The sequence below is a fragment of the Lissotriton helveticus genome, chromosome 11, assembly GCF_964261635.1.
Source record: "Lissotriton helveticus chromosome 11, aLisHel1.1, whole genome shotgun sequence".
NCBI classification, from domain to species: domain Eukaryota; kingdom Metazoa; phylum Chordata; class Amphibia; order Caudata; family Salamandridae; genus Lissotriton; species Lissotriton helveticus.
The window spans coordinates 822,656,508-822,683,821 of NC_136072.1; the positions used below are offsets into that span (position 1 = coordinate 822,656,508).

General features: G+C 41.7%; 1 protein-coding gene across 3 annotated transcripts in view; it reads right to left on the bottom strand.

The window, feature by feature from the left end:
* LOC144792107 (myoferlin-like) overlaps positions 1 to 27,314 on the bottom strand; it is a 3,514,236-nt gene that overhangs the window by 632,380 nt on the left and 2,854,542 nt on the right. For all 3 annotated transcript variants that reach the window (XM_078666976.1, XM_078666975.1, XM_078666977.1), the window contains one exon: positions 24,587 to 24,675. In XM_078666976.1, coding sequence (XP_078523102.1) covers positions 24,587 to 24,675 — 89 coding nt within the window. The remainder of the gene's footprint in view (positions 1 to 24,586; positions 24,676 to 27,314) is intronic.

The window sequence follows — 27,314 nt, forward strand, 5'->3', positions numbered from 1 at the left end:
TGGGTGTCATCTTTGAAAGTGAAGGTTCATTCGTCCAGCAGATGCGGGAAACAAAAAGAAGAGGAACTACGATTGCCGCCACACTGAAAAACTTAGCTAGCCAACTGTCAGGGCCAACCTTGACACCTTACCTGAAAGTCATCCAGGCAAAGCTACTCCCCTCAATCCTACGGCAGTGAGGCACTACGAGGAAGAGACTCCAAGAACCTAGACACAATCCAGGTAAAAGCCTACAGAACAATGTTTTCGCTCCCGCCGTACACCTCCCCCGCACAACTACGGCTGGAGTTTGGCTTGCTAAAACAGGACCTTGCAAGACAGGGAACTTACATTATTTGCTGCCATAAACTCCGCTCTGCCACGACTGACGCACTCAACTATTTACTGTGGCAAGACATACAAAACAGGGATGCATCTCAAGCACGATCTTACCTGAAGGCAGCATTAGAGGCCGTCAAACATCTGAGCTCTGGGACCTGCAACTTGGGCATAACCCATTCAAAAAATTAGCCTAGAAAAATGTCAAATCTCTTTCTCTACTAGAGGATAAGGCTACATTTGCAAAAAGAAACCACGCGTGGATGACACTAAACACGTATAAATCCCTGATGCCACCAGCATACTTAAGCCAGGGCTATTCAAAAACCATAAAACTGAAGTTCCTGAAACACAGACTAGGGGTCCTGCCTAGTAAAGAGCACCTTCCACCATGGCTCAGGACCAACAGCCAAGAAGCCTGTCCACTGTGCAATCAAGGAAAGGGAGACATACTCCATATGACCTGCCTCTGCGAAGAGCTTCGCCCAGCCCATCAACAGCTCTTAAAGGAACAGTTCAAGCAGATAGGGACGAGTACTCGAAGGCAAGCGGTGCTTGCCTGCTTGAACCCTGCAAATATCAAACTGAACTGCAGATACGTCAAGTTCCTTGCAATGATAGAGCAAAGACTGCCAAAACCCCAATAATCTGTGACCACTCACACTGGCAATAAGCAGACGGCCACTAGGTCGCAAGGACTCATGCCGCTCTTGCCCTGGGATAAGACTGCTAGAACCCATTTTAATTACCAAACTCTTTTACTTAATTTTAAAAGAAAATCTTTTTACTGCAAAATGTTTTGTACTGGTTTTAACTGGCTTTAATTAACTATGCATAATAAACTTACTTACTTACTTACTTATGCCTTTATAAGGATATTATTTGTTATAACCATATAAGGGCATAAATCGGGAAGATCGAATTAGGGTCCTAGATAGAATCACAACACCCACTCCACGTATTAATGTCCATCATTACTAAATACTAAGCAATATCAAACATCTAACGATGCATGTGTGTTTTCCAACCCACCCCGAAATACATAAATTGCATTTGAAATGGTATATGTTAAATACACGAAAATGAGTATTTATACTGTACGCTATTCAAGCAGTGTTATCATTCAGGAAATGCATATATAAATATTGACTGAATGAATTGCGAAAATTGCGAAAATTACATTTATGAAATGGCTCTGAATACAGAAAAGAAGGTTGAGACCATTTCATCACATATTTATAAAATATTGTACATGTGCTAGAGGCTGAGGTAAAATATTGTCTCTAGAGTCTCTAAAAATAGAAGCTCTGTTCTCTAAGAATAGTTCTACTTTAAGCAGAGTACCATGTGCCAGAAAAAAAGGTAAATATTTTGTAAGTGGAAAAATAATTTCGCTTTCAGGGGAAAAAATAGATCCAAATGTTTTCAGTAGAGTTGTTTATCAAAAACTGAAGGCCGAATTCGAGTTCAGGGAACGCTGTGTGCTCATTGCTTTTAAAAGTCATTCTCGTTGTTAGGAGAGAACATCATATCAGACAGGCTTGCAAAAAATTGGTCTACAACAGTCGGTGAAAGTTCAACCAAGTTCGAAAAGGCTGCAAAAGTGCATATGTGAGAATCATTGCTATCAGCGATGTCGGGATCAGCAATGCTCACAGAAGGTTGTACCTGTGTGGTGCTGCTTTCATCTCGTACTCCACCGCCACCTACTCGTAATGGTGAAGTCTCAACGAATACCGTCATCAGAATAGGTAGCCGCTGGGGACAACACGTTGCATGGGTCGTTACAGGACCGAGCAATGTATCGATTTCCATTGGTACTGCTGATGGTAGTGTAAGACAGACGTCTAACTCTCATTCTTCTCCGCATAGCAGACATCGAAGCACAGGTAAGATGCAATCTTGCCAGATTGGTCTGAATGAAAGAAACCAAGTGGTACTCAGATCTCTTAGCCGGGCTAATCCGAGGACTCTAGTGATTCGGTCTCGGTAGCGTATTGCTAGGATCGTTTCTCCCATCGTAGCTGGAGTTTTGCCTGTGGCTTGGCTTGCCATATCGGAGCAGAAGGATCAAAAATAAAATTCCTGCTACGAGTCCCAAAAGAAGAGGGAGGACGCCGAATAAAGAATGTTCAAAATTCGGGAAAATGCCCAGAACAGTTTCAAAGGGTGCTAACAGTCCCTATTGTCTTAAATACATGTGCGATGCCACTGGTATCAGACATGTTTAAAATTTGACCTAACATTTCTACGAAATGGACGGGGCAATTTGTTGATAATAGGGTATGTATCTCTGCTGCTGTCCTTGCAACTTGCAGATCATACGTCTCTTTGGACGAGGTTAAAGGCACAGTTGTCTGTAAAAGAATAGACTTCATTCTGCTTAAAGTATCAATCGAATAGAAGAGATATTCAAAGAAGGCCATATTGCCGCCTCCATGTCTAGATTGCTGTTTGGATACAATACTTGCATACAGCAAATGACCCTGGAAGTAACGGTTACGCGATAGGCTTTTCCTGGCACCATGCCACAACAGCTGTGGTCACTTATTAGAACATAATTGCAGTTGGAAAGCTGTCTGAAAAATGGCTCTATCTGTTTTGCAGGAGTGCCATGCAGGTGACATGAGAGGTTATTTGATGAACCCTCGCAGGCTCCATGCAAGTTAATACCTTGACACAGAAGTGTACCGCTTAGTGATTTTTTACAATTGTTACCACTAAGGAATACCTCTTTTTTCCCTTCACTATAACATTTGTGTGTATAAGGTAAATTCCAGGTTGATTTGATGTATCCTGTACCCAACCTTTCATACAGGCCTGCTGGTATATATTTTTGGCAATACTTAAACAGGAAAGTTGTTATCGGAATTGTAATTGTTCTGTGTATTATCCATTCAATGACAGGTCTCTCTGACATTGTCAATGGTAATCTCTCAAGTTTTTCAATGCTCAGAATCGTATAGTCTGCTCCTTTTTGTGCCAAATTGATTTGTTTATCAGTAAGGTTAAAGATAGAAAATAATGACGTTATGTTGATTAGACGCCATGACACGTAGCCTGAACGCAGATTTTGCAACGTCCAGCCAAGTTGTACAATAGAACGCAATTGGGACTGTACATGTTGTAACATTAGTAAGTCCTGCTCTATTAAATCAATAGCAGATGATACAATGCTGTCCAGTGAATATATTCTGGAGGACAGAGTCGTTAACCCATTGTCCACTACAGAAAGTGATTTTTCCTAATTTATACGATCAATTTCTCGTATTTTTTCAGCCGTTTCAATTTGTGTTACTTTCCAAGCTTCGTTGTAAGCAGCGTATATACCGGCGTATATGAAACGTTTTTGACGCTGTTTGCGAGGTCCCAGTATGAAATCTCGCAAGTCAGCACCGTCTTTAAGTAAAGTCAAGTGTTGCTTAATTTCAGCCAGTGTGGATTTCTGTAGCCATTCAAGGCATAGTTTCCCTACACTGTATGTTGTAACTATCCCTGGATGTTGTCTCTGGGAGTATCTTGGGTCTGGCCTGTTCTGTTTGAACCCCTGTGTTTTGTTCAGGAATCTATCTTGACAGTTATTAGTGTCTGTGGGCCAGATCAACCATTTTTTCCAATCAGGATTTGTTCTGTTTTGGTGAAAAATATGGGATACGTCTATCTCCACATCTGTAGTGCTACTACTATCAGGTATGGATTTCGGAATAGACGATTTATTTAAGTCTTTTATCTTGGCTGGGCCAAGACATGTTGTTTGCTGAATTGTGTCATTCAGGAATATTATCTGTACTGGGATCATGCAGGCTCTAAATAATGCTTCTAGATCTTGTACCTGCCAGTCTTCTGAACCCCAGATGGTTTTTGTTTCCATGTTGTTTTTCCAAAATTCAAAACCAAATGTAGACATTTTGTCATAACATTTTTCAGAATAAATCAATTTAGTATTTGTCAACATTGTTTTCATTCCTGTCTTATTTAACATTTTAAAATAAAACGTTTCTGGAACACTGTTGTTAAACCCTGAGAAGTATTGGAATTTCTCATAAAATGTTTTTGAGCTGCCTTTTGGCGGAGTTGGGCAATGTTCCCATTGGTTATAATTAAAATATTTCTAGGTTGAGCAGATTTATGCAAATAGTGATGACCAAAATGATTATAACCATACAACTCTTCATAATTTGATGAACCCTGTAAATAATCATGTTCTGTGAATTTAGCTGACATTACTAAATCTGACATCATATTATTAATATTTTCAAAGTCCCAATCATCAGAGAAAGTACTTGGTGTCACAAAGTCACTTAAGGAAACCTTAAACTGGTGTAGATATATCAAGAGCTCAATCGGGCCATAGATTTCATAATCCGTTTTGTCCCATGCTACCCCACCGGGTATTGGATTGGCTGTGATGTTCACTGATTACAGTTCTCTTTTCTCGATGTGAGAGAATCTGTGAGGCTTTAGGACCAAGTTGATGTTCTGACTTGCTGTGTCCATTGTACTATATTTTCCATCAATAAATCTACCCAAACATAAAACCATGATGAGCCAAAGCAGGAGGAAAAGTACACCTAACACAATCCAAAATTCAATCCATGGTGAAATCAGATATGTTTCTTTTAGTTGGTGAAAAAGTTCAGTCATTTTTTCTTTGAAAGTTTTTGTTGCTGGCGTTTCCTCATGCTCGCTTGGATCTTCAGAAAAGTCATCGAAATTGATGAAGTAGCCAGATGCAGTTCTGTCAATTGTTGGAATTGCTTCCGGATTTTCATTTGCTTTTGCATTTTTCTTTGTTTCATTAGCATAGTCTGAGGCTACATCGTTGTAGACAGGTGTTTCTTGACGAACTGTTGCAATTTGGGTTTCAAGAGGCACAAGTTCCATGGCTTTGTTGCATAGTCCTTTTTTATTCACTGCAGGTTTATCAAATGTGATTAGTCTCTCATTTTGAACCTCTTGGATTGTAGCAAGATTTGGTCTTCTGCTATTTCTTGGGAGTCCACTGGGCCTACTACTTATTATTGGCCACATGATTGTGGTTTTACCAGGTCGATGGATACAACTCTGTTCTCCTTTTTACCAGCAAGGGGCGGTAGTACTACTGATCTTGTTCCGCTGACAGCTAAGACAGGTACTGCTTTTCTGTAAGAAGGCCCAAATTCCTTCTTCACAGCGATCTTCTCTCTGACTATATCCCCAATCTTTGGAATCCAGACAGGTCTTGCTGAGACAGGTGTTTTTTCTTCAGTGGTCGTTGGTTTTAACTTTATGTTACTAAGTGCCAGATGTAGGTCGGTCGGTAACGGCCGAAAATCGGTATTTTCGGCCGTTACCGACCGGTAAATAAGATTTGGTATGTAGGGCCCAGAATTTTACAGATTCGGTAAATTTACCGATCGGTAAATTTACCGAATCTGTAAAATACCGAATCGGTATTCATACCTATTCGGTATTTTTGCTATGTAGGTGGGACTCTTCTGAGTCCCACAACCCTTACCGATTCGGTATTTTACCATCAAATATATTTGATGGTAAAATACCGATTTAGGTGTGCATGCACATGTGTGCATGCACACCTGTGCCATATGACAGGCAGACCTGCCCTTAGGGCAGGTATGCCTGCCACATGTCCCCCGAATCTTTTTTGGGGGTGCTAGAGGGTGTCAAAGTGACACCCCCTGCACCCTTGTCAAAATCTGTATTTACCGATTCGGTAAAAGGAACATCTGGATGTTCCTACATCTCCACCCCTTAGATTTACCGATTTTTAATTACCGAATCGGTATGATTCTGTAATTAAAAATCGGTAAATCTATTTTACCTACATCGGGCCCTTAGACTTCTTCTTGTTTCATTTAAGTCCTGTAAAACAGCCAAACGGTCTTTGATATCATAGGCTTTTTCTTTTACCACTGAAGTGTGATAATCTAAGTCCTGGATGTGCATTCTAGTGCCGAACAATAGTTCGTAATGAGTGATATTTTTTAGAGAATTTCTTGGCAGATTGTTAAGACTACGTTGGACACTTGTTAGATGTTTGACCGACCCATCACCCGAACCTAATACCCTCGACGTTATAGATTGCTTTATGGCACGTTTTTTTCTTTCTACTACTGCATCTCCCTCAGGATGAAAGGGAGAAGAGTACCGCAATGCAATGCCCATGCTGGCCATGGCCTCCTTGTAAGCCCGAGAGCTAAACGCAGGACCCTGGTCAGAATGTAGCATGCCAATTGCGTATGTGCCGATAAAGACTCGCAAATCTTTTATAACAGTTCTGGCGTCAGCCGAGCGCTGGGGCCTACATATTAAGTGAATCTAGTCTTAATAATTATGGGGACGCATTTCTCCGGCTGGATTTCTGCGTATAGATAGCCTGATGCTTTCTAATAAAGGTGTCCTGGCAATAGTCTGGTCCAGTTCACAACTGCGATCTCTATTGCAGTCTGGACAATCTATTGCAAAGTTGTACATTTATATCAAGAACTGTGTTTCCAACGGATGTTGGAAGCATCCCCTGGCGCTCCCCTCTTATGTGGTTAGAATACTCCAAATCAATTATTATGAAAGAAAGTTCATGAGCATTTATTGTTAATCATCAATTCGTGTTTTCATTTAAAGTTCATTCTGTAGTTTGTTACATTCATTCTGAATAATCACTTAATCAGTCCAATGCATTTCGGGCTGAGTAGCCCTTCATCTGGGGCAAATAACTAGAAGCAAAACAAAGAAAAATGATATTCAAATGTCTGAAAAACAATGCGAGTTACCTTCATGCGTTATAATCATGCAATATACAATTCAATGAAAAAAATAGAAATTTGTGACAATGCTACAGTGCAACCCCGAATGTGCTCAGTGATAAAAACGTAAAAACGGTCATTATCACTCACAAGTTATTCTTCCATATTCACTAAGTCGTATCTTTCTTTAAATGCTGTTAAAATGAGAGTGTGCTAGTTGCCAGACATGATTTGTTGAGTCAAAGCGTTAAAGCGAAGGCTCTCAAAACTTACTTAATGGACTCTCTGCGTCTCCTGGAAGTTTTCTCCGACCGTGAAAGCAACCGCGTCTAGTGCGAGTCAGCCAAAGCCGGCGGACAAACGCGGTAGATGTTAGAAACGCCCACGGTGGGTTTCGCTGTATGAGTTAATACGATTGGTTGGAGTTCCGATCACGTGATCGGAAATCCACCAATCGTGGGCTGTCTATTCTAAAACAAACATCGTGAAATGTGAGTTCGGCTGACTGTATAAAGTTATTGATTCTATGAAAAAAGATGAATATGTAAACCATAGGTAATCAGCAATATTAACATAGAGATAAAACGACAAAGGAACAAGTTACATGAAATGTCCTCAAGTGAAATAAAATAAATTAAATAAAATTAAATAAAATAAGGAGTGCAGATCGGCCGCCTATGTATCCAAACTGGAAGCAAGGATATAAAGGCCCAATGAACAAAACGGCCTATTCAATATCGGCAGTTTTTACAGGTAGCACATAAATTCAATCCGGTCATTCAATCCATTTGGTTTACTGAAATTCAGTAAATAAATCCAATGATTCTCTCTTTGTAGTTATTGTCTCTACCTTCCTGTTTTTTGACTGTCTCAAGTATGATGAATTGCAATTGAGAAACATTATGATGTGCTTCAGCAAAGTGTGCTGCTACAGATGATTTCACATTCCCAGTTCTAATGTTCGACTTGTGTTCGTTTAACCTGGTTTTTATCTTTCGTTCCGTTTTTCCAACATATACTTTGCCGCACGGGCATTTCAGCATGTAGATTAAGTTGGACGTGTCGCAGGTTCCATTTACTTTCAGTTTGATTTTATGACCCTTCATTGGATGGGTAATATAGTCACCTCGCTCTAATCAAGTTATTACAATTACCGCATTGTAAACAAGGACGAGTTCCACGATATTTTTTGATGACATCCGTCGTGTGTTTTAGTAGTTCACCAAGATTTTTGTTTCTTGAAAAGGCAAAAGTAGGAGGATTCTCAAAAGAATGTTTAAAGTCTGGTTCAGCCTTTAGGATATTCCAATGTTTTTTGATTATTTTCTTGAAGTTCATGCTCACGGTGGAGTATTTAGAAACGACAGTCATTCTGTCTTCTTGTTTTCTCTGTTTGATGGTTAACAAATCGGGTCTTTGTATGTTATGTACTTTGTTTTCGGCTGTTTTGATCAAGGTATCTGGATAGCCTCTTTCCCGAAATCTTTCTCCCATTTCCGTAATTTTGATCTTGGCTTTTTGTGCGTCCGATGTAATCCTTTTAACTCGCATCATTTGCGATAGCGGCAAGTTTCGTTTCAATGGTTCTTGATGAAAGCTAAGGTAATGCAAGGTGTTGTTCCTGTCTGTTTTCTTTCTGTACATTTCGGTTTCAATATTACCATGTTTTAGGTTCAACCGTACATCTAGAAAAGTGATGGTCTCAGTGCAAATCTCCCAGGTAAACTGGATCCGATCGTCTTTTGTATTAAGATTCATCAATGCTTCTTCGAGTGATTCTCTTGAGATTCTCCAAAGGATAAAAATGTTGTCTATGTATCGTACGAACAATTTAAGATTGTCCGTCCATTTTGAGTCTGTCAGTATATTTTGTGTTTCGTAGGCTTTCATGAATAGATTAGCATACACTGGTGCTGCACAATTTCCCATGCTGGTCCCGATGAGTTGCTGACACCAGGTGTCTTTGTACTTGAAGTAGCTGTGATACAAAGTTGTAAATTTGCAAGCTCCTCCCCGGCCACCAGTATTCTTTTTTTTAAAAACGTTTTTATTTATTGCCATTTCAACAAGATACAGGACGTCCCACGTCCAAACATAAGGCAGTCGCCTCTACAAAACATCACTGCATTACAACACTCCAACTCCAATCGGGCTTAAGCATTCGCAGTATATTACAACCCAGTAAACATTACATCATGTGTAGATCACAGCTGTTCCTCTAGTCTGGTTAAATAGTCAATTAAAAAGTGCCAATAGTCTTTCGGTCTTGCGCCCAATGGTATTTCTTCCTCGAACAGTTTCAAGTTGTCTTTGCAATAAACCATATCTTCAATCCAGTGTTTAGTTTGCGGTGCCATTTTACCTCCCCAGCAGATCGCAACCCTACGCTTGGCTAGTAGTAAGGCTATTACACAGAACTTACGTTTGCGTGCTCTAACACCCGGCAAGAGGCCCAACAAACATGTACGAATAGTGCACTCTATCTGCATGTCCGTAATCTTACCTAGGATATCAGTCACTGATAGCCAGTAGTTCGCCACCCGCCCACAATACCAAGCCATATGTATAAAATCAGCGTTATCTGTTCCACATCTTTGGCATCTAGCGTCTGGTCTAAGGCCACACTTGTATAATCTCTGCGGTGTATGATATGTGTGATGTAAATACTTAATGTGTATCAGCCTGAGGTTTCCATTCGGTGTCAGAAGTTCCGTGATCATGCCTGTTGTGGCCCATTCTTCTTCTGTGAGTGGGTTGTCTAAACAATTATCCCATTTCTTGATCGCCTTATAGTACCCATTTCAGATTGTAACGATACATAGAGCTTAGACACTAGGTGTCTGGGGTCAGATGTTGTAAGAAGCAACTGGAGGGTCAGTAGTGCGGACGGTTCTGAGGGATAGGACGGGTATAGTGCTTTAAGTGCTTTTAGTAATCTATAGTATGTGAATTTGAAGAGCCTCGTTTGGTTCTGGATGCATGCCAGGTCTTCTATACGTTTGATCATTCCATCCTGGAATAAATCCCCCATGGTATCTATTCCCACCTGCTTCAGGAGTTCCATTCCCACCCTTTCCTGCGTTACCAAAATATGTGGGTGGTGTTGTAGAGGTAGTCCTGGTGCATAAATTGGCTGTTTTTTCACCTTTTTTGCTATTAGTCTCCAGGCCTCATTGGTAGTGTCGATTGTGTTTATATCCTGTTTGTGTAATGCTGGTCTATCGTGTGTCCGGATTGCTTCCAATGGTATCGGGTGTGCGTCTCCCTCTTCAACTGCCACATGGGTAAGAAACGGGATCTTATGGAACCAGTAATGAGCATATTGGGCCTGGGCTCAGAGATAATAGAGTAGGAAGTCAGGAACTTTATACCCCCCACGTGCAAACGGCAATGTCAGCATTTGGAGGTCGATTCTGGCAGTTTTACCCGCCCATATCAGTTTTAGTGTCATGGAGGTAATTGCCCGAAACACAGCTGTAGGGGGCTTTATCGGTATATTATTAAAAAGGTAGAGTAGTTTTGGGAGCACAACCATCTTAACTATCGCTATTCAATCCGCTAGTGACAGCGGTAGTTGTATCCATCTGTCTATTTTCTGCTCTAGTCCCGCGACCACTCTACCCTACTTTGTGCGTATTACGACTTCGGGGTCCCTGTGATACCATACCCCTAGGTAGCGGATTGGTTTTGTTTGCCAGTCCAGAGGGTAATCCCTTGGGAATGGCAGGGTGCTATCAGTAAGCGGAATAATAGTCGATTTAGTCCAGTTTATGCTAAGTCCTGATTGATATTCAAACTTGACGTATTCACGCAATAGTGGGTTTAGGTTGTCTTGTGGGTCTCGCACATACAGCAGCATATCGTCTGCGTATAGTGATATGTGGAGGGGTCTCTGGGGGAATTGTAGTGCCGAATAGTGATGGCCTTGTCGTATCTTGCAGGCTAGTGGTTCTATCGCTAAGGCGAATAGCAGGGGGGATAGCGGGCATCCCTGTCTGGTGCCTCTTCCAATGATAATTGGGTCTGATACGTATTTGTTTACTCGGATGCGTGCAGTAGGCTTAGTATATAGTAATTGGACCCACTGTAGGAACATTAGCGGGAAGCCCAATCTTGACCATGATGGCACGGAGATATGGCCAGGCTATGGTGTCAAAAGCTTTCGCGGCATCTAACAGGATTGCCGCGGCCTTCGTGTGAGGTGTCAAATAGTGGGACAAAGCGAATAGGGTTCTGGTGTTATGGGACGTGGAACGGGTCGGGATAAAGCCCGACTGATCAGGCAAGATCAGCCTGGTCATCAGCGGTTGTAGCCTATTTGCTAGGAGCTTAGAGAGTATTTTAGTTTCGATATTTATAAGAGACAGTGGTCTATACGAGTCACAAGTCTCCGGATCCTTACCCGGCTTTAGAAATGCAAGAATCTCAGCCTCCCTTAGTGAGGGCGGTAGAGTCAATTTCTCATGCGCATCCCCAGCATGGTTACAATATGCGGGGCCAGTAGGTCCACATAGGCTTTATAAAACTCTCCCGTATACCCATCAGGTCCGGGCGCCTTTCCATTAGGTAGCGATTTTATGATTTCGGTGACTTCTTCTACTGTCACAGGCATGGATAGGTACTCTCGTTGTGCGTGTGATAGCCATGCTAGTGCTACATCGGCACAGTAGGTATCAGTTTCGGTCATCGAGGCGGTTGTGTTTGCCGTGTAAATCTTCCCATATGCATGCATGAATGCCTCCAATATTCCCCGCGGGTCTCGTCGTAACTCTCCCTGTGCATCTCGGACCGCTGTCACCCCAGGTGGCGGTTTCTGCGCATTTATTTTAGCCGCCAGTAGCGCTCCTGGCCTCCCGGCTTCACCATAGCTTCTCGCAACTTGTCTCTTTTGTGTATAATTAAGCTCCTCATCTGCACACTTTTGGTATGTGGTTAGTTCAGTCCTGATTCTGCCCAGTACAGTTGGGTCCCGAGTCCTTTCGTACTCTACCTCTAGTTCTCGTATTGCACCTTCCCTTTTAGATAATTGTTGCTGAAGATCCTTTAGGATACCAGCAATGGTGCTGATGCATATACCCCTAATATTGGCTTTAAAGGCCTCCCATAGCAACCCCGGGTCATCTGTGGTGGGTGCATTGATCTCAAAGTAGTCTGTTATGGCTTTTCGGATCGTTTCTTTATAAATCGGATCAATGAGTGCCCCTGCATTGAATCTCCAGCTAAACGGTGGGGGAATATAGTGGGGTAGTGCTAGTGATAAGAGCACCAGATTGTGGTCTGATTGCGTACGTGGTAGGTGTGTTACGTCCACCATCCAGTGTAGCACTTCAGGGGACCCCAGCCAGTAATCTATTCTCGACCAGCTGTTGTGTGCCGCTGTGGTATGTGTGGCTTCCAACGTGGTCGGATGTTTAGTTCACCAGAGGTATTTTAGGTGCTTGTCTAGTAATATGTCATGCAGTTTTTTTAGTGCTTGTTTGTGCGTCTCCACCGATGTACACGATCTATCCACTGCATCATTTAGTGCCACATTAAAGTCCCCCCCCACATCACCGGGACATCCGGTAATTCATTGAGTTTCATCCAAATGTGCTGTAAAATGCTGGATCATCTACATTGGGTGCATAAATATTTAGTAGGTTGACCTTATGTCCCCTCAGAGTGCCCGTGACGGCCACATAGCGGCCCTTACTATCTTTGTGTACTTGGTCTGTCACAAAATTCAAACTTTTCCTTATGAGTATCAATACACCTCTTGAGTACGAAGAGTATGCGGTCCCATACGCCTGTTCTGCCCATCTGTTGCCTACAGTCGTTTGTGCTTTAGGATCTATATGTGTTTCCTGTAGGAAGGCTATGTCAATATGTAATTCCAAAAAATCAATTGGGGAAGTGTAGAGGAGATGATAGAATTACCCTCATGAACTAGACTTGTAAACAATAGGATTCTATCAATGTGAGTGGTGACTAATTTTAAGTGATATTCTCTAAACTTGTGAAAAACTACAATGTGAAAATTAGGCCTCTCTGCGGGTGGCAGAATGAGGGCACTGTGTGTTTTTAAAATACCCCTCACACACTATGAATCCCATAGTGTCATTCTCCCATCATTGGGGTCTTCCCGTCCCTCTACGGGGCGGGGCGTGCTTCAACCTACGAGTGACGCGGGAGCACTTATATTTTTTGACAATAGGCTATGTGATGTGATAAGGACAGTGATATGTGTTAGGGAGTGTAGGGACCTGTTTACGTGAATAGTGGTGTAAAAAAGGGTAAAAATTCCCTGGCTAGTCGAAAAAATTTATTTTAATGGCTTCGCAAGCTGGGAACATTAAAAAGGGGTTAGTAAGTAGAATCACAAGTGTAGTGACAGACACCTAGTATTGATTGTAAATTCTTCAGCGTTTTTGGACCTTGGAGTACAGCACACTTCTCTAAGAAGTTGTCTGCTAGGCTTTTGCCTTCACTTGATAATTCATATCCTAAAAACAGGACAGTTAGATGAGCAATTCGTGACTTTTTAAAGTTGAATTTGTACCCTTCAGCTGCGATGGTGTTCACTCTTTTTAAGTGAGTCTCCAGGTCATCATCTGTGAGATAGATGTCATCGACATAAGATAATGCCTCATCATCATATATTTGTAGTAACTCTGTTACCCTTGCTGAGAATAATCCTGGGCTGTTCTTGAATCCCTGTGGGAGTCGACAGAATTGTTTTTGTGACCCCATACAGAAGAAAGCGGTCAAATACCTGCTTTCAGGTGCAATGTTTTGACAAAAGAATCCATTAGAAATATCCAATGTCGTTTTATATTTTTTGCGCAGGATGTTATTCATTAGTGCTGCACTGTGTGAGTTTTGTACTGCAAATGTTTTGCAGCAGGAGTTTAGGTGTCTGTAGTCCAAAACTAGACGATATGAATCATCTGGCTTGGAGACAGGAAACAAAGGATTGTTCATTTGTGAGGTTCATGTTTCAATCACCCCCTGATATTCAAGTTGATCTAAGATCTCCCTGACTTGCTTTTTAGCTTCTTGTTTGAATGGGTACTGCCTTTGTGCAGTGGATTGACTTTTTAACTGGATTTTGTGGGGAGGAGAATCCTCATTCCATCCTACATTTTTTTTATATAATGCAGGAGCTTGGGCCACTGCCCATTTTCTTGCAAATGTTTATTTTTTATGAATTGGAATATGATTTGAGAAGGCAGGCATAATCATTTCTTCGCCATGAGGGCACTCCCTGACAAACTCTGGTGGCCAGTCTTTCTCAGCTAACAGGATGTCATAGCCTTTCGAAAGGTTATCCCAAAAGAGACCCTTTACTTTCCTAGTCTTGTCCCCCTCTATACGCAATGTTATTATATATAATTTATGGGGTTTGCTAACTCTGGTGTCTGCAGTTTCCACTTGAATGTATTCATTCGTGTCCACTGTCTCCAGAAGATTCATCAGGATCTTGCGAGCTATGGTTACTTCTGCTGCGCTGTCTAGCATTGTCTGGGCCCATTCTCCGTTTTTCAGTTGTGTCCTCAGTATCCTCGCCATGTTTTATTCTAATACTTGCTACCTTCTTTTTTGGAAATTGTAATTTTTTACTTTGATGAGCAGGTTCCTTGTCTTTGGACTTGACGTGCTCTTCTTTGTGTTCTGACCGTCCTCTTCTTTCTGATTTCTTTGAGGAAGTCTGAAAAGATCGAGAGGGACGTGTATCAATATTTTGATGTCTATCAGGTTTTCTCAATTTATCCCTATTTCTAAGGTTGTATCTTTTCTCAGAGGGCTCCCTTTGGGGAGACTTGCTTCCTCGTTCTGGAGATCTATCTCTCCATTGAGGAGACCTTCCTCTGGACTGGAATCGTTTTTCTCTGGGAGTGGATTGTTTATTACCATCCCAACTCTTTTTTGGAGTGTTTAAATTATTTTTAATAAAGGTTTTTTCAGGATTTTCACTTAGTTGGGGTTTTACTGGTTTCCCACCTAAACTATCTCTACCTAGTTTTTCATAGGATTTTTCTATGATTCTGGCAAGTTCAAATGGTTGTTCTGCTATATCTGTTTCTTTCAGTTTCTGGCGGATCGCCACAGATGCTGCTTCTCCTTTCATGTTGGCTAATATAATAGCCGAGACCTGCTTGAAGTCTTTCAGTAATTTCATACCCAGAGTTAAAGCAGGTTCTGGCCCGTATTCATTTTGAATCTGTCTTAGCACATCTGGTATTATCGCCATAGACGGAACACCATGTGTTTTTGTGTATATCGAAGCAAAGACTGTGCCCCAAGTGTCACAGTCCTCAACATGTGGTGCGATCCCCATTGGAAGGCAGATAGTCAGAATTCTGTGTTTTTCATGAGGTGTTGTATCAGGAAATACTGCCTCTATTTGAGTGATTTTTTGAGCTAACCAGAATGGAATTTGTTCCCGTTTTGCGGGTATTTTGCCAATGACTGATTGTATATTCTGTGGTGTGATTTTATTTGTGTTCCCCTGGTGAGGGGTGGTCTGTGGAATTATTATTGCTGGTTGGACTGTTGAAGTCCGCATGACATATTGGACCAATTGTCTATGTATTTTAATTAGTAGTTTTAGCTGAGCTAAAAGTTCTCGGTCTGACATTTTTTCAATGTCTGGATGTGGTGTGTAGCTGGCTAGAACCGGCCACGTGGCTCCTGGTCTACCTAGTGGACCGAGCCTGGTGATGTGATTTTGATGTTTTAGGGCGTCTTTAAACCAGAGCATGTGCTCTTGGTAAGTTAGTGGGATTTCAACGTCCTCGAAAGGAGCGTATTCACCCGGAGGTTCCTCTATTTTGTTATAGTGGAACTCGTGTGTCACAGCGTGTGCTGCTGGAAAATGTATCCATGAATAGAATACCTCTGTCTGCCGATATTCATGTGCCTCTACCACGAATATGACTGTACCACCTCTTGATGATACTCCATTTTCTATAAGTTTTTTAGTTATAGTTTTTTTTACATTTACCGGAATGATTATAGCATTCGGGTCATTTTCTTGGAGACTTGTGTCATCCGCTAAAGGTTGAGTTGCTAATTTAGCTCTCTCCCTTTCCTCTTCACTATCCAACATTTTTCTGACAGAAAGTTTTGTTGCAGAGCAATTTTCAAGGAAACAAAGATTAGGTGCACAATATTTTGGAACACTGTATCCTTCAACGTTGACTAAACCAAAAACTAATACATAGAAATCTCTTCCTACTAAGTTCTGGCGGATATTAACCGTTTACCCACTCCAGACGTCTTTTGGAGTTTTTACGGGAAAAGGGGTCTGTGTGAAAAGCACGACTGAGTTACTCTAATGTCTTGCGTTAGATTATCGCCTTACCAAATGTTGGTCGCCATGTAGTGTAGTTCCTATATTCCCAATAGGCTCTGCGCATTGGAATAATATAAACAGCTGTGTAGACGTAGGACTGAGGTTATCTAGGTCTCTACTGACTATATTAGACTTAATTAGGTTTGCCAGCTAGCTCAGAGGTCACTAGAAACTTTCTCGAATGTTCAGGAAAGAGTTAACTCTCCTGATTTAGACAAGAAGGGATTAGTTTCTGACAACCGCATAAACATGACAACTTTGCTCCCTCAGAATAAAGAGTATATCTCTAGAGTCGTGTGAAAACAATAGACAGCTATTTCACTCAGTCAATCGTGCATGCTTAGTTTCACCAGAGTGCAGAGAAATAGAGAGACGGGCGTTTTCAATAAAAGTTGTTATTTATTGAGCAGTCTTCTTTCGCATGCAAGAGAAGTGAGTTGCCACAATTGCAATACTTATTATGAAGTAAAGTGCGTACAGTAAAAGGAGTATTATGAAATAATACTGTAAAAGCATTGATATGGTTTCTTAGCCATATGATACTATAAAAACTGATATAATATATATATACATAAAAACATTGACTAACGTACTCAACTGGTGCTTCTAAGATACGCCTACCCCGGTGTACCTGACCTAAGCCTAATACGTGGGAAGGAGTAAGTAAGTTGCAGTTTAAGTTAAGTTGTTTTTTTGCCAAGAATCTGAATCAAGAATTCTCTTAAGGGTTTAATCAGCTCCGTACCTTGGTTCTAGAATGAAGAAGGTCTTGTATCTCTCAGAACTCAATCTCCCAGCAACCCGCAAGGGTGACTGGAAACACCGGAGCTGGATTTTCTCGGCAGGAGAAAAGACAGCATCTCTCTCAGTGCGTCAAAATGGGATGGTCGACTTCCTTCGGCTCTTGCATCAGCTGGGCTTCGGGCAAGTAGATAGCCGCTGTGCTCCAAACCACCGTGTGTTTGCTTAAGGCTACGTTGGTATATTTATACCTGGAAGGTGCCGGGTTTGACGTAAGGTTGGACATAAGACGTCACTAAGAACTCACAGTTCTTTCTGGACTCCAGGAGTTCTTGTGCAAATCAAAACAAAAGCAGGGGGAATTCCTGGGCTGCTGGAGGCTTGGGGGCATATTATCAAGGGGCTTTATCTCCGCTTTTTTGGCTTTAAAAGCCAAGAAAGCGGAGATAAAATTATCTCCCTATTACCAAGCTGTCGCTAACACCTATTAGCGACAGCTAATAGGAGATAGTGACCATCTTGGGCCCCGCTTTGCATGTCAGTGATATTTATCACTAATGACATGCAAAGTGGGCGTGCCAAGATGTTAGCGACTGAAAACAGTCGCTAACATCGCTATCTCCTATTACCAACTTTTGGAGATATTCGCGCGAAGCGCGAATATCTCCAAAAGCTAACACTTGCCCAGGAGCAGTTCTTAGCCATGTTATCCAATGGGAGGTGGATAACATGGCTAAGAGCATTTGCTCGATAATGCATGAATATCGCTGACTTTTCAGTGATATTCATGCATTGCGGCCGTTTTTTATCGCATTTGCGATAAACCTTGCTAATAGCAAGGTTTATCTGCGATAAAAATCGCCGATTTGCGGCGATAATTTTTGTCTCTAAACAAGTTAGAGACAAAAATTATCTCTATTGGTTGGTAATATGCCCCTTGGTTTGTTTAAAGAACGCGTTGTACTTTCTAGGAGTCTATGGTAGTAGCCTTGCCGTATTTGGACCGCATTGGCTATTACTAAATATGGATATGATTCTTATGCCTTTATAAGGATATTATTTGTTATAACCATATAAGGGCATAAATCAGGAATATCGAATTAGGGTCCTAGATAGAATCACAACACAGGTATCTAGGCCTGTTGTCAACAAAGTCCTAAGTGCATAGTCTACAGATCACACAACACATCTCAGAGTGGCTCAACAATAATTGACAGAATAGATAAAGGAAATGTGTCACCAAGGCGGGATCATAATAACCCTCCTCCCAACCACCAGTAGCAACGCTTGGGAGACTTATCTAGCAAGCAGTCCACGATGCTAGTATTGCTTTGGGCGTGGACTGATCTGTTTGGGGACCAAGAAGCAGGGAGTCTCTGGCCTTAGACACTACTTTAGCCCATTTCCGCCAATTGCAATTGTTTTGTAATCGCATTCATATAGTGCTTACTACAAATGATGAGGTGTCAAATCGCTTTTTCGGCAAGTAGCACGCTACTCCGAAACCTATAAAGGATTAGTGTTGAATTTGTATAGTAAAATATGAAAGTGATTTGTGAGGTCGATAGGTTAGTCAGGTATTTGGCTTCAGAAGGACAGCAGAGGGATAGAAGAGGGAAAAAGCTTTGCATTTATATAGCGCTTGTTACCCCTGAAGGGGTGTTGAAGAGCGTTTTTTGGCGAGTAGCACGCTACTTCGGAACCCATAAAGGATTAGTGTTGAATCAGTATAGTGAAATATGAAAGTAATTTGAGTGGAAGATGTTAGTTAGTTATTTGGATTGAGAAGGAGAGCGGACAAATAGAAGAGGGAAAAAGGTTAGCATTTATATAGAGCTTGTTACCCCGGATGCGTTGTTGAAGCGCTTTTTTGTAGAGTAGCAATTTCCTCTAGAACCCATAAAGGATTAGTGTTGAATTAGTATAGTGAAATATGAAAGTAATTTGAGTAGTGGATATGTTAGTCAGTTATTTGTATTGAGAAAGGTAGCGGAGGGATAGGAGAGGGAAAAGGTCTGCTTGGTGCCCCTGATGAGGTGTTGAAGTGCTTTTTCGGCGAGTAGCAAGGTACTCTGAAACCCATGAAGGATTAGTGATGAATTATTCTAGTGAAATATGAAATTTGAGAAGTGGACATGTTAGTCTGTGATTTTGATTGAAAAGGATAGTGGAGCGATAGATGAGTGAAGGAATTATTTATTTTTTGTTTTTTTTGTTTTGGAGGTCTTAGCAGTAGGAGGAGACTTGGGATGAATAAAGAGGTATGTGGTGGGGAAGAGTCAGAGGGAAGAGTTTAGAAAGGCTTGTTTTGGGGGAATGGTATAGTAAAAGAGGTGTCAGATGATGCAAGGAGGAGGAGAGAAGGGGAGAGTCCAGAAAGGGTTATTTTGGGGATCATAGTAGTGGTACGAGTCTGGGATTAATGAGAGAGTGGATGTAGAGGATATATTAATAGAGGTATAGGGTGAGAAATAGAGTAGTGCATTGGAAAGAGTAGGAGAAAGAGATTTGAGGTGAGTCAGAGAGCTGAGGTAGAAGATATATTGAAAGAGGTAAAGGGTTAGAATAGGGTAGTGCATTGGATATGCTAAATTAGAAGAAAGTAATACATATATAGATCCATAAGTACATGGAAAATATATAGATGCATAAAGGAAGTAAGTAAATGTATATTAAAGATATTGATAGAGGTATGGGGTGAGAAATAGGGTAGTGCACTGAAAAGAGTAGTAGAAAGAGATATGAGATGAGTCAGAGCGTTGAGGTAGAAGATATATTGAGAGAGGTATAGGGAGAGAAATAGGGTAGTGCATTGTATATTTTTTTCGAGAAAGGTAATAAATATATAGATCTAAGTATATGGAAGGATTATAGATGCATAAAGGAAGTACGTATTTGTAGATTAAAGATGCATTAGATAAACTCTGGTTTTCAAGTGTTTATACAAAGCAATACACGTATATAGGTACATATGTATAATACAAATAAATGCTTATATACAGAGGGATATGCTGTATATTTCTGTTATGGTGCTTATGTGGGGAAGAGACAATTTTTGATTAGTTTTCTTGAAGATAAGGTGTCTGTCCGTGGATCTTATGTTGGGGGTAAAGTGTTCCATAGTTTGGCTGCTTGAACAGAGAAGGATGTGCCACCCATGTTTTTTTTCTTGTATCTTGGGATTTTGAGGCAAGGTGCCACTCTAGTGTCGAGGCTCATTTGTTGAATGTGTTTGGTGATTTTATTCCTGATGAAGAATGGTTCCGTTCCATGTATTGCACAATGGGTGATACAAAGCAGCTTGAACGTGGATCTTCTGGCAACCGGTAACCAATGCAGGGCTTTCAAGGCACGGGAGATGTGGTCTCGTGGTTTGAAATGCAATTGTAGTCTGGCAGCCGAGTTCTGAATCTGTTGTAGTCTTTTCACTGTCTTTAAAAGTGATCCATGGTAGAGGCTGTTGGCATAATCGAGTTTGGATAGAACAAGACAGATGGTACCTTGGACCTTGTGTGAAAATCCCAAATGGGGAAGATTAGTCGCAGAGTTGGTATAGTAATAAAGCTTGATCTTGCTGGTTTGTCCACTTGGGCATTCATCAATAGCTTGGGGTCCATGGTCAATCCGAGGTTTCTTACTTCCTTCAATACTTTAGGTGGTGAACCCAGTTCATCAGGCCAGGCGGCACAGGGGTTATAATGTTTCCAATTGCCTTGTGTGAGATTTCCATTTTGGAAGCATTCAATTTGAGATAGCTCCAAGTCATCCATTGATCAACGGCTCTGAGACAACTGAAAATTGGCCAGTTAACAATGTTGGGGCATTCCAGTTGAAAGAGTATTTGCGTGTCATCTGCATAGTTGTAGCACGTGAGGTAAAATTGATTGATCAGCACCGGTAATTAATTCATGTAGATGTTGAAAAGCATGGGAGAGATGATAGAGCCTTGAGGGACCTCTGGTTTTGTGGAGTACGGTTTGGATGAGAAAGGTGGGGTATGGATGACATTAGTTTAGTTTTGAAGGTAGGATGTGATCCAGTATAAAGCAGTCCCATCTATGCCAGATTTGTAGACTCTTTGTATCAGAGTGTCATGGTCAACCATGTCAAAGTCAACCGAGAGTAGCGCAGCAATTCCGTTGTGGTCAACTGTGTTCTTCAGGTCCTCCCAGATGGCAAGGAGGGCAGATTCTGTGCCTCTTTGTGAACTGAATACTGTCTGGCAGTCTGAGAGTATGGCATTCTCTTCCATGAATTGTGATACATGGGCAAACACAGCTCTTTTTATCAGTTTGCCCAAGAATGGTCCATTTGTAATGGATCTGTAGCTGTCAGGGTTCAGCGGGTCCAAGTTTGTTTTCTTCAGTAAAGGGCATATGTATGAATTTTTTTTAGTTCTTCTGGAAATATTCTGGTAGTTAAGGAATCATTGATGATTCTTCTTACTGGAGTGGGAGCAGAGGTTGTTAGAAGAATTGTCTCGAAAGTGTGCGGTAGACAAGGGTCAGAAAGGCTGCCGGCAGGCCTGCTTGCTTTGATCAGGTCCATAAATTAATCGCGTGAAATGTGCTGATAGGAATGGAGAGGCTGGGTTAAAGTATTCTTGGATTGTTGTCTTGTAAAAGGGTTAGTGCTGGTGCTTTGTCTCTGTTTTAAGTATGAGTCCAACGTGTCTGCTTTGTCCGTGTAATGATTTGCCAGTTTGTGAAATCTTGAGTAACGGGATGAGTTCCTTCTAGGCAATTTGGTTTACAAAATTTATTGAGTATTTTATAGAATTGTTTATTTGCACATTTAGCATTTTGAATTTTGTATGAATAGTACCTTTTTTTGCTTTTTTGATAGCTGACTTGTATAATCTGTTAATTTTCTGTAGGCGAAGTTTATCATGTTTGGCATTTGTTCTGATCCAGGCATGTTGCAGCTTTCTATTTTGTTGTTTTATGTCTTTTATCTCTGTATTTCTCCAGGTGTTTGTTTTCTTTTGTTCTGTTGTGTGGTTTTGAGTGGTATCATGATATCAAAAGCTTCCTGTAGCCACTCATATACTTTTTGAACAGATTTGATTGTTTCTAGATCTGTACTGGATGTTAGTTGTGTTTCTAAGTGTTCCAAATTGAGTTTGTTCCATGGTCGATAGGTGAAGGCATGTAAGTTAATTTTAGGTGAGTCGCTTAGTATTGTTTTATGTTGGAAAGCAAGCAAATGGTGGTCTGACCATGTGACTGGGGTTATAGTTTGAAAGGTAACTAGTTCAGTATTAGGAAAAATGACATCTAAGATGGGTCCAGCGATGTGTGTGGGTTTGTGGACTATCTGATGCAGGTTTAGCGCATCTAGGCCAATGATTATTGTTTTTGGATGGGGCATATTGGGTTTGTTAAACCAAATGTTGAGGTCACCCAAAATGCATTGGTTGGAGTGTGTTATCAGGTTTGAAACTGTGTCTAGAAGTGTTTTTGGGAATGTTGCCTTGCTAGGTGGAGGTCTGTAAAGGAGCAGGAAGTTACAGGAGGAAGCCGGTATAGGATTTCATCTGGTGAGAAGAGCCTCATTATTCTTTATGGAGATCTCGTCAACTTTAGAGGTATGTAATTATTTGCCTGAAGACAACAGCTAGGCCACCTCGTTTTTGGCCTATACAATTTTGGGTGATTGTTTGATAGCCTAGAGGAATGGCTTCATGCAGGACTGGAGTCATATCATCTCCCAGCCATGATTCAGTAATGAATAGTATGTCTGGTTTTGCATCAGTGAGAAGGTCGTAGATGTGATGTTTGTTTTTAGACAGCGATCAAGCATTTATTAGTAGACAGTTTAGACAATGTGCTTTGGTGACGGTGAGACTTTGTTTTGTTGAAGAGTGATCAGTATTGTGTGGCTTTGTAGCAGGTGATTTTTAAGTGGTGGTATTAGCTGTATTAAGATAGCAATCGTGTAGCTCTTCTGTAACGTGGTCCTCGTCCAGCACCCTAAGCAGGCATTTTGATTGATCTGTGGGCGTCGGTGGTGCAGACGGTGTTTGAGAGTGAGTTGGTGCGCTGTGTTGTTTTTGTGATGTAACCCTGGTGTACAATAGACATGGAGAAGCAAAGTTGTGATGTGTGGCACGTTGCTTATATTGTTTGTGTGTGTTTAGGATGGAAGGTGTATGAGTTAGGGGTGGTGGTGCAGCATGTGGGATATATAGTAACGGTCTAAATTGTCCAATGGATGAGAGGCAATTAGAAAAGAGTTGCTGTGTTGCTGTATGTGTGTTAGGTGTGGTGGAAGAGGGAAAGCTTGGCATTGTAGTTTGTTCATTTATGCAGTTTGAAAGGTGTGTGTATGATTGTATTTTTTGACTTTGAGCATTATGAGGTGTTGCGCTTGAGAGATTTTGTTGTGCTGGTGTGCGTGATATGTTTTGTTAAGAGTAGTGAAAATAGATGCTGATATATTTGATTTATGATATGGATTTGTTTGTATAGTATTGGGTGCGAGTGGAAGTTGTAAGGTAAAGGGGGTGATGATGTGTTTGTAGTAGAGTGCATGTTGTGTGTAGGAGGAGATGAAGTAGAGTTAAGACTTAGAATTATTTCCTGCAAGAATTAAAATGTGTGGTGCTGTGGAGTGTAAGTGTTGTGTTATTATGTCTTTGCTGTATGCAGAGGTTCATCAATGAAATTCCTTCTGCCCAGCAAAGTTGTGCCAAGAATCGATAGAGAGCCACCAAGGAGAAAGTAAAATGGTTTGGAGACTTTGAAAGGCACTTTAAATAAAATGATGAAAACTTTAAAGACAAGCAAAAGCAAAAAATACAGTTTACCAAAAGTAAAGAATTGTAGAGGGACCTAAAAGCAGCCAGACCTTCTCACAATTTTTGGGGGAAATCTGTCACAGGTGTAAGGAATCGAAGTAGAATTCTCTCATTAAGTGGAGCAAGGATAAAGAAAGAATATTGCACACATATTAGAATGGAATTAAACCAGGAGCTCATCCAAGTACTGCCTCACTGGACAAGAAATAAAGACTCTATAGAAGTGGCACTTAAGGCTACTAATTCTTTGGCAAAGACTGGAACTAGACAAAGGATATGAACTGGCTGTAGCTTATCCCAGCCAGAAGATGGGGAATAGCCAAGCCAAGCAGTCAAAGCAAGATCCAACTGCAGCTCTCCAGCAAGACATAACTGCAAACAAAATGCTGATCTGTACAAGTATCCTGTATATGATGAACAGTAATCTGACAGCGAAGCCCCCTCTAGAAATATGGTGTAAGAGGTGTACATGTCTGTTGTTTGGGTGGGTCCTGTGTCTACAGTAGAATTACGCAATGGTTCTTATTTCCTGGCAATAACTGTAGTGGTGGTTATCATAAATAGATGGAGAAGTCACCAGTGGCACGCAATACTACAAAAAAACTAAACTGAATTAAACTAAACTGAGTGGTCAGTTTCCATACTGCTTACTTTTGAGGAGCTCTTGGTGAAATGTCGAAGGGTGGACCCGGAGGGCCTAGTAATTTCGGAAAAATATCCACCCACATCTGGAGTTTACCCTGAAAAGGAGAGATGAACAACAGTTACAGTAGTATTCGGTACATAAAAGAAAGTCTATTATGCATGTTATGAAGCCATGTTACTACACAAAACCACGCCAACAAGCCAGAAAGTCCTGGTAGCAGGGACAGCCCTAAATCGAATTCACAAGGACACGCCCTGGGTGAAAAGACACATTGTTGTTTTATGTGGGGGTGGGGTCATTGTGGTGTGAGGGCAAGAGGTTTGAGGAAGATAAGAGGAGGGCCAGAGGCTGAGGGGGTACTAACAATTAAGCTGAGGTTCATTAAGGGCTGTTTACAAAGTCTTTAACGGTACCTGATTGAGACCAAGTGGGATGGACAAGCTGTTGTTTGAATTACATTGTCAGGCAGCTCCTTGCTGCACCTCTCGGGATATTGGCGCCCCGTGCCTGGGCCTAGCTCACCCATGCTTAGGGCCGACCCTGCCTGGTAGGCACTGAGTCCCTTAATTGTAATTGAGGAATGCCTGTGGAAATGTCAGCAATTCACTGCATTATTACTCTGGGAGCAGACCTATTTATCATTGCTGGTTACCCACATCACTATTGTAGCTACTCTATCCATTATTGCTGCCAAGAAGCACTTCTTCCACATTACTGATTACCTGTTTACAAATCATTTACATCATTTACAACTTACACCCTAGGGCAAGCCACAAACTCAATTTTCAGTGCACACATTAAGATACAGAAGAATCACTTTTTAGGCAGAGTGGTCAAAATGGGTTATTTAGGGTCTTTCTGAAAGAAGGCATGTTACAGGTGGTTTTAAGGGAGGCTAGTTCTAGAGTTCTGAAGATGCTGGCTAAAGCTTCCAGTCATAACAACCTCTAAACCTGGAGGTGGGATGTAGAGAAGGTAGTGATTCGTTATCGTTCCAAATGAGTGTAGGGCATGGATTCGAGACTTAAAGTTATTTGTAGCTCAGTGACTGCAAAGACATTTGGGAATTACTTTTGGCGAGTAAGGTTTGTTGTTCCAATACTTACAAGATTGAGATACTGCTGCAATCTCACTGAATTTTCAAGGACATTTTTTAGCTTTGATCTGCAGGGGTGTGGCGAGGGAGTACAGCTACTGATTACTGCTTACTCTTGAAAGTCATTGTGAGGTAGAAACGCAAAAGCAGTAAGCACATGAATGCTACTCAATTATGTTACTGTCCAGCCAGTCTTCTTGTTTTTAAAAAACACAGTAGGACTTTTATTCTTTAAAGTTCATAAACTCAGTGACTGATTTAGATCTCATCCGGTGGGTTACTCCGTCACAACGGTGAAAGATCGCCCGTCTGCTAAAATATAAATCCCATCGGACATAATGGAATTTATGTTTCAGTGGGCGGGATATCAGTCACCGTTGTGAAAGAGTAAACCATCTGCCGAGATCTAAATCAGGCCCTCAGACTTGGGGCAATAGATTAAAGTTAATACATTTCAACCCCGACAAGAACCTTCAAGTTTGTTATGAGGTGTAAGAGCTGTCTCACGTCAGATGTCCGTGACTATGTTGTCGGTGTCCGACAGGAGCACCAACAAGCCTTAGCAGCCGCAACTGGTATGGAGAACGAAAATTGCGCTATGTTGGTCTGAAGGACTCGCCAACAGCAGGATAGTCAGAGCAGGCCTGAGCAAGCAGAGTATCCCACTGAAGCAATAGAAGACCCTCGGGAGGACCCACAGGCTAAAGGAACAGGAGTCGCAAGAGGACCTCAAACAGCTCACTAAAGATGAAGGCCTACGGTGCAGAGGATGCGGTGAGGACACTGATCTTGGAGGGAAGAGATGCTAGAAGCTGGAGCTTCATCTAGCCTGAAGATCTCTAGAATGTGCAGCGACAACAAGCCCTGGTAACGGCAAGTTAACGAGGTGCACAGGGGTTCGGTCCCAGCGGTTTTAACAAGCAATACTGGCCATAACTTTGCAGAGAGAAGAGGTCAAGTCTCGAGGGAGTTGCAGAACCACCACCTGTATTGCTGAGACTCGGGATGTCAGTAGGACGACAGGAGCAGCAGACCGGTCAGCTTCGCCTCAGTGCCTGCAGATGCAGGGGAGTGACTCCTTCACTCCAAGGGAGATTTCTCCAGGTGTACTTGATGCCGACAGGTCTGTTGTAGAACCTGGAAGTAGCACAGACACAGATGACGAAGAAGACTTGAATACTAGCGAGACCAGGAGCAGCAGGATTCGTCCTTGGTGCAGTCTTGGTGCCAGTCAAAGTCCAAGTGTCCAGACAGTTGAAGAGCGACGAAGTTTCAGGCTTGAGAATTGTCCCATAACAAATCTAAGAACCCACCAACAGGTAAACCCTTAAGTACCCTAAGGAAAGGGTTGGAACAACTCAGGGGTCCCTTCCAGCAGAGGCGCTGGACAGATGGGAGGATACTTCCATGTCCTTTGTCCAGTTTTGCACCAGAGGGGGAGCCAAGGCTCCCTGAACTGGCTCAAACTTGAGTATGCAAAGAGGTAATCAAATGTGCCCTTCAAAGCAGTTTGGTGATGCTGTCAAGCACCCTCACCCCAGCCCAATTGGAGGTGGTCACAACTCCCTGTAACAGGAAACCTTTTGCTCTACTTTACCCTACTTGAGCTTGGCTCAGCAGCAGGAGGGCATAAGAAA